Source organism: Sphaeroforma arctica (genome assembly GCF_001186125.1).
Source record: "Sphaeroforma arctica JP610 unplaced genomic scaffold supercont1.1489, whole genome shotgun sequence".
Lineage (NCBI taxonomy): Eukaryota > Ichthyosporea > Ichthyophonida > Sphaeroforma > Sphaeroforma arctica.
This window is the reverse complement of record NW_014039069.1, coordinates 2,834-10,965: the sequence shown is the minus strand read 5'-3', so window position 1 is coordinate 10,965 and position 8,132 is coordinate 2,834. Positions and strand designations below refer to the sequence as shown.

The following is an 8,132-nucleotide window of genomic DNA, read 5'->3' as shown; positions in this document are numbered from 1 at the left end:
AACGCCTATCAATCAGTACTTTGTATAAGACTACTCACATATCGCGCGTTTCTGTGACCAGGTTGGCAAAAGCAAAAGTAAATTTCTCGGTATGGTCACATACCGTATGATAAATACATACATTTAATCTACGTACTGAAACATACTGTCTATGTCACCTTTTACATATCAAACACTCGTGCCGACAGGTGGGCAACCACAAAAGCAAGTCGTTTGGCACTTCTCAGCCATGCGAGTCGGATCTTCTTGTGCGCAATGTGTGGGGCTTTGACGCGTTCACAAGGCGGAATATATTCTTGTCCATAAAACACGAACTAGAAAATGCGCACAGTGAACAACAAGCGTTACTGGTGCGTATTAAGGCTATGCACGTGGGTACAGGCAGTGATGGAGGGAAGAAGCGTGGTAGTAATAAGGTGGCTAGTAGCAGACCAGCGTCCCGCAATTCGGCGAAGGCTTCGAAAGCGGGATCTGTTCTACAACTGTGCGACTACACCGACACGCACGAAAATGATAGGGCCATAGTCGACCGGGGATTAAAATTCGATGGATACCTTCATAGTGCGAATCCAGGTGTTGGTGTAGGTGCGAATACACAGGAGGATGTAGATACGGATAATTTCGGTATTGATACTGAAAGCGTGATGACTACCGGAACTAATTCCGGGACGGGTGCTTCGTGGAGTGGGGGTTTGTGCATGAGTGCGCACATGATGAATGTGTTGGCGCATAAACCACCTACGGGGAATGCGAAACTACGGGTCAATATTGCTATGATGCGGGATTTGCTGGATTCGAAGATAGAAAAAGCGCGCAAGATGAGGGAGGGTGCAGGTGTGTGGATCTGCGTGAAGTTGGTTGGTGTCTGTAGCGAATTTTCTCTGTGTGCTTGTGTTTTCTTGTGTGGATGTGGGGTTGGTTTAAGGTGGTTGTTTTCATACATGCAGTCTGACGGTGAACGTGAGTTTTTGGCATATGGTTAATCGACATTGAGACCACTAGTTATAGTCGATGATTTAGATTGAGATGGGCTCGAATTGTTTCCACATATGGAGGTTAAGATTCATCTACTACAAACATATGGGTGTGCTGTGAGCGTTGTGGATGTTGCTCATTAATCAGAAAGTCTCTACTGTACCACTACAACCATTAGATGGATATATGCGCCTAGCGTCATCGCAGCTAAAGGAACAAATCTGCGATACAGAGATTGCTATTTTAGTACGTATATGCTGTAGTGTATATACTAGTTATGATATACTCGTTTTGGTAGTACGCAATTAAGGCTACTGAGCGAATAGAACAGCGGTGGTTGGATATGGAATATTTACACAAGCATATATAACTGTCGTGCAACACGTACGGACACGATTTTTCACGCATACAAGAGCTGTTATAATTGCACACATACTTATTCGTTCCACTACCATCCTCGAAAATTTATAGGAATTACTAGTCCTGCTAATACAGCTACTACGCCCACGTTGGGCACGAACACGGAAACAAAGGTAGAAATGGCTGCGTTGCAGATCGTGAACGGAAACATGAATTCAAACCAGGACGTAAAGTCGGATAGCAACAGTCAAGTGATTGTTAGTGCCAACGCAAACACCGGTAATGATTCAGCGTCGTCTGAAATGACCACGGACGTTGTTGCGGATGCGCCGATACAAAGTGTATTCAAGATGGAGGGGATGCTTGCAGATACTACCCTCGCAAGTACAACCGCGGGCAAGTGTACTGACACAACCCCGTCTGATATGGCGTTCACAGCAGATGTGGACTCGTTGGACAGCACGTCGTCTAAAATGGTGAAAATGGACAAGGATATGACAGCAAATGTAAGTGCTAAGGGAGGTATGGGTACAGATAGTGCTGCTTTGGCCGTGTGTAAGCAAGAAGACATCGTGCGTAAGGTGGAGGGGATGGACAAGGATAAGGCTGCGAACGTAGGCACATCAGCAGATACGAGTACAGATGCAGCTGTGTCTGAGATTGCTGAAGCAGCGGCCGTGGACTTATCGAGGGGAATCAAGATAGAGGAAGATGTCAGTATTGAGAATGGCACCGACATGACCTGTGCCCTTGCGGGAGGTGCAGGATTTTCTCCAGCCGTGGGCACGATATCACCCCTATGTACACCCAAACTCGTTAAAGGGACTCCCAACACCACACCTATTGACACATCAGCACCTACATACATATCGCCACACCCGCATGCACACACACCTACATTCACACACACGGCATCCGAGGCGGTCGACATGTTAACACAGCCGTTGCCGTCGCCTGAACCTCCTTACGTTCACACTCTGCTGCCCCCTGCGCTCAGTGCAGTAGTAGGGGATAGTACAAGAACAATATTGGAGAGTGTAGTGGTAGGAGATAGTGTAGTTCCATCGCTGGAATCACAGCTGCCTGATCCGTCGCTTGCGCACACACTCGAGCCACCTGTACAGATACAGACTTCATCCTCGTATATACTGCACGACAAACAAAAGATGCTCCAGACGTATGGCAATGAAACACAGCTAGAAGGCAAGGCATTACTAGAAGGTGACAAGGTGACATCATATAATATTATAGAATATGGTACAGCATCGGCAGCTAGGAGTGAGACACTACAAAATGAGTGCATAGAAGTTGAATTAGAGCTGGATGTATCCGAGGCGGATAGTAAGAACCATGGAAATGAGTTTGAAACATCGACAGGGGCTTGTAAGGCAGCACAAGGTGAAAGCGGATCATCACAACCAGAAAGCGTAGAACCACTGGGGAATACTCGAATGCCAAGCGCAGAAGAGTTGGCAGCGCTAGAGCGTAGCGTGGTTTCACAAGACGGAGGAACAGCAGCACAGGCCAAGACCGAAGCACCAGAAGTGGATGTTCAAGTTTCCAGAGAAGAATATCTATCGTCGTCAGAGGGTAGAGAGGCGTCACTGGAGGCGAGTAGAGCATCACAGACTGAAATGACAGCACTGATCGCACACCCAGAACTATCAGCATCGCCAGAGGACAGTAAGTCATTGCAAGGAGGGAGCAACGTACACTCACCACAAAGTGACCCTACGTACGCGCGAATGCGAATGGACACCACCACGACTCTACCACGTGGAAGCGCTACTGAGCCAAGAAAAGGACGAAAGCGAAAACGAGAGAGCGTCAGCATGTTGAAAAAGTTACAGACAGGGCTAGCCACACATGCCTCGAAAACGGAGGAGTGTAAGCGCAGCTTGCAGGATTTGAAGGCACAGTTGGGCGAAGCGGATAGCAGTAAAGCAGTGCGTGGTGGTAGTAAAACACTGCATGGGGGCAGTAAAGCACCTCAAGTGGGCAGTAGTGCATTGCATGGAGGTAGCCAGCCAGCATCGCCGAACAGAGATGGTGCTGTAGAGGAGCTGAAGAAACAGATTGCGAAGGAAGAGACGGCCCTTAAAGTGAACGAGCATTGGGTGGAGTATCTAACTCAGGAGATTGCAAAATTGGTGGCCGACGGTGGTGGCATAAATGGGAGTTGCAAGTCAAAACTGGTAGACAGTCAAGCACTACCAATAGATGGTACAAGATTGCAGGGGCAACGCAGAGCATCGCCAGTGCGTAGCAAAGCACTTCAAGCAACCTGTGAATCACACGGTATATTACGAGCTGAGATATCTGCGACAGCAGATTGCAAGGATAACGCCAACAAGCTCAGAGCGGTTAGATGGAAACGGGCGCGGAATGAGACACTCGCAGAGGTCTCAGATGATAGAGGACAATTGACGAGCAGTGCCTCACTATTGGAGGTGGAGGATTGTCGGGGAGAGTCAGCAAGGAATTCCCAGTCCACAGAAGCGCCGGCCAAAACCGGGCAATTAACGAAGAGTGCCACACGCACTGAGAGCACGGAAAGCAGTGTTCAATTAAATGCCGCACTCACCGAGGCACCGGACATTAGTGAACAGCTATCAAGGGGAGTCGGTGGTATACATCCGAAGAGGTCTGCAGTTGCAGATCAAGAGAGAGGCGCCAGTGGCAACAACACGCTAGGTATTCGGAGAACAAGAGTGTAGAATATTTGCTGAACTGATTTGGCACATGGGATTTTATGTGCGTGCTCTTTTTCTGACTTTGCTAGCCGGTTTTGAACATATCTTCCCTTTTGTTTTTGACCTAGTTAACTTTTTATTCTTCTATACTTTGAGCTCGTGTTTTTACTCATAAGCCGATACAATGGCCGTAGATCTCCAATAGAACTTACTTTTGTCCTGCTGTTCTCGTCTGGTTGTTTGGGCGGTGCTATATGCGCTAATACCTTGCTACTTGCCTCCATAACACATGGAACAAATCCTGGTTTCTACTGGTAGTAAGGAAATCATCAACCAACTTCAAATTGTCAACTAAATCACCCTTAATTTGTTTTACCCTTTATTGCCAAGTCGTTTCTAGGCAATCACGTAAATCGCTGTGCTACATTTTTGCCTATCTGTAGTGATCGCTAGAGGTTCACGAGAAATAAAAATCTAGTCAATCTTGCTTGCGTTCCAAGGCTGCCATCCTGCTTCGCTCATTTCTTGCTCTCCAATCCCATTGCTATTTCATATAGGCAGGATGAGGCGAAAACCCTCACAAATTGATTGTGAGTCGAAACCTGGTTCTACGATAGTGGATGGTATTGATATAAGCGCACCCAGGCCCAAACGACAACGAGCATCAACAACATCACCGGTTGTTAAGCAACAGAAGCCACCTGTAAATCCTACTATCCAGGTCACTTCAAAAAAGCTAAGAACCAAACTGAGATTGAAGGATAAAACACCTAAGAAGGTGCCTGGCGTCGAGACTATAAGCAAGGCAACGACACAATTAAACCGAGATGGTAAACGCGTATGTTTGGGCAAGGAAGGAATTAGCCCCACAACAACTGGCCGGGTGTTGAAGGCGGGATCTGATGTGCCTAAGAGAAAGCCGGGTAGACCCAAAAATAAAACCAAGGCCGCCAATGATGTTAAGGTGGAGTTGAAGGATGGTCTCAAGATAGGCACCGCAGCCATGGGTGGTGTACCTGCCGCATTGCCGGATGGGAAAGCAGTAGAGGACAACGGATGGGTCAGTGATGTAGGGGTGGCCGAGCATCTGGTGACTCGGAGTGCAGGTCCCAGCTCCGGATTAGTCCAGTCGGGGGTTATGACAGGCGTTAAACCAAGTGTCAAGACAAGGATCAGAACTGCAGGTAAGATGTCACCCGTGTCAGTGTCAGAAACGGCGGAGAAATTAACTGGAGATAGCGACAGAATGGGCAAAGTGGAGGTGAAGGTGGAAAACGTAGATCGAAGCGCAAGTCCGAATACGGTGTATCACGCCAACGAAGTAGATGCCATGGAAGCTGATCCTGTGGTAGGTATGGATGTCAAAAAAGCTGTCGAGAAAGGTGTCAAGAACGGTATCCGGAAGAGTTTGAAGCGGAACGCTTTCAAGCGAGGTGTCAATCAGGATGGTAAGGAAAATGGGCAAACAGTAGTTAAAAAGGAGGTCAACAGGTCAGTGGGCTCAGGGATCGCGACGTCTGTCGGTGACACGGTGGTTGACGGTGTCAGGGGCTTGAATGTTGTCGTGAAGGCCGAAACCGCTTCCTCGAAAAAACCGGTAAGTGTTTACTTGCTGTGCTGGTCTAGTTCATTGCTTGTGTGCGTGTACTATCGGTTTTTTTGCCAGTATAAACTTGTCCAGAGATTTGTGCGTGCTCTGTGATCTCGCGTACATGTGTACCGCTTATTGTACATTCTTGTAAAACTACAAACTCGATTTATCATGCATTCTGAATGTTCTCAAGCGTATCTAAATTGATCTTCTTGATTGTTCATGTACAATAAAATTTCAGGAGCCCGTTCCGTGGTATATGAACATGCCTCCTGAACAGGAGCTGAACCCCACAGTATGGGACGATGAGATTGGTCTATTTATAGACAACATTCTCTTGCGGTTTGGCAACAACCAAGATGATCGCTACTGCTATGACATGGCCTATGTCTTGAAACAGATCATAGCCAGGTGAGTCTGTCTGAGTGGTGTGTTGCTAATAGTCCTATAGAGAGTCAGATAGTCCAGCACGTCTATATAAAGCCCTAAACCTTAAAACCATAATATATATGGTAGTCATTTGGGCTGTATATCTACAAAGGTACGTTTGCTGAGGTGGTTCTTCTGCGGTAGCCCAAAATTTATCAAAACGGATAGTTTATGGAGCAATTGAGTCTATCCATAGCGACCAGATAGTTCAGACTAGTACCCCTATTGCACGATCACTGTCCTGATGCAATTAACTTCAAGACCGCCTGTTTATTTAACTCGCTTGTAAATTCTCGGCTCAAGTTTCGCAGCAAGGCTCGGTCTTCCTCTACTATCTATAGGATACTTATGTATCTTCACCTAGTGTTTCAATCTGCATCGTATATTAACCATCCTTGTCCATACTTCCCATGTACAGCTGTGACATTTCGTCGGACGCGCGTGTGATCCGCTTTTGCTTTGCGGTGCTGAAATCTATCGACACATATGGCATTGAGGCTTTCAAAATTCATCCGAAGGGTGCGGGCATAGTGTGTAACACCGAAGAAGGGCTTAGAGGCAACGAGTTCATAGTGGAGTTCTATGGAGAGGTGTGTATACACGTACGTATGCATGTCCATACACGTGTGTGTGCGTGCGTGGCAGTTTTGTATACTTGGCTCGATACAGTCAGCAAGCACGGCAGAGGACCCTTCAAGAATTAAGAGCACTTCGTATCAACGCATTGAAGGGTAATGGTTGTTGTGTCTGAGTCTCTGGTTGGTTTGGTGATTTAATTGAATGCTATTTTCAGAGTTGGAAAATCTTCATGACAATTTTTTATCTGTATAAATGCTCATCTAAAACTGCATATCCATATTTACTTCCTTCATGTATGGCCAAGTTGAGATCGACAAAATTATAATATACGCACATGTACGATTCAATGAGATATTCTCCAGATAGTGGTGTTTCGAGACAATATCTCATTCAATGTATCAATACAAGCGCAGATCTCCAACACACAATATTACACACGTCCACCAGGTATACTCTCCGTGGCGTTGGTTCGAGAAGCAAGACATTGTCAAGAAAATGCTTCGTAAGGGATCGTTGCCAGAGTTCTACAACATGATGTTAGAACGCCACAGAGACGATGCTAAGGGGTTCGATGTCCTTTTCGTGGACCCTACTAATCGGGGCACATACGGCTCAAGACTTTCTCACTCGTGCGATCCCAACTGTGCCACCCATGTCATGGCGGTCAATGGGCGCTTTGTGCTGGCTGTATACACGGTTAGGTAGGTAAATGCGTGGTGTAAGCCTTCAATGGATATTTGCGTACAGACTGTGCTGAATTAGCTATGGGTTGTGGTGGTTTTATGCACGGGTTGATAAGAGTAGAGTCTTAGTACAGTGTCCCGTTGGTCATGTGTGTATCTTTAAGCTCCCGCTAAACGCGATGAGCTGTATTTTCTGTGTGGTCAATGTCTGACGAGAAGCTATTTTTCACCAGCAATCCACTACATGTGAGGGCAGAATAGTTGATATACATACATACATATGTATTGTTGATCTATTCTCTGGCAAAAGTCACTCTAATCCCATCATCTGATTGCTTCCCTTTCTTGCCACAGAGATATCAAGTATGGCGAGGAGCTCTGTTTCGACTACAACTCAGTAACCGAGAGTATTGACGAGTACCGCAAGGCTGTCTGCCTATGCGGCACGTCGAAGTGTCGGCAAAGTTTTCTATACTTCGCGAACAGCGCCACATTTCAATGCGTAAGTGACTATGGTGGAGGGGTTGTACGGTGTGTATAGAAGTTTGTGTTTCTAGACTCTTTGTTGGTTGTGGGGTCAGCTTCATTGTGTGTATCTGTGAGTACAGTGGCATGTGTTCATGTTTGTGTTCCTCAAGAGCGTCTATCTGTGCGGCTCGTTGATATGTCTTTTAGGTCCCCAACACTTCATCGTACATATTGGAGACATTAGATACCTCTTTGCGAACAGCGTAGGTATCTCGGGTGTCGCGCGTATATATATATATACACACACACACACACACACACACACACACACACATATATATATATATATATATA

At 46.4% G+C, this 8,132-nt stretch overlaps 1 protein-coding gene across 1 annotated transcript in view; it reads left to right on the top strand.

Annotated features, from left to right (window-relative positions):
- Nucleotides 1-1,444: 1,444 nt before the first annotated feature.
- SARC_11016 (hypothetical protein) overlaps nucleotides 1,445-8,132 on the top strand; it is a gene marked incomplete at both ends in the record, with an annotated part of 9,402 nt that continues 2,714 nt past the window's right edge. Inside the window, 6 exons of the mRNA XM_014294912.1 lie at nucleotides 1,445-4,029; nucleotides 4,586-5,625; nucleotides 5,861-6,030; nucleotides 6,467-6,638; nucleotides 7,075-7,328; nucleotides 7,665-7,812. Coding sequence (XP_014150387.1) covers nucleotides 1,445-4,029; nucleotides 4,586-5,625; nucleotides 5,861-6,030; nucleotides 6,467-6,638; nucleotides 7,075-7,328; nucleotides 7,665-7,812 — 4,369 coding nt within the window. The remainder of the gene's footprint in view (nucleotides 4,030-4,585; nucleotides 5,626-5,860; nucleotides 6,031-6,466; nucleotides 6,639-7,074; nucleotides 7,329-7,664; nucleotides 7,813-8,132) is intronic.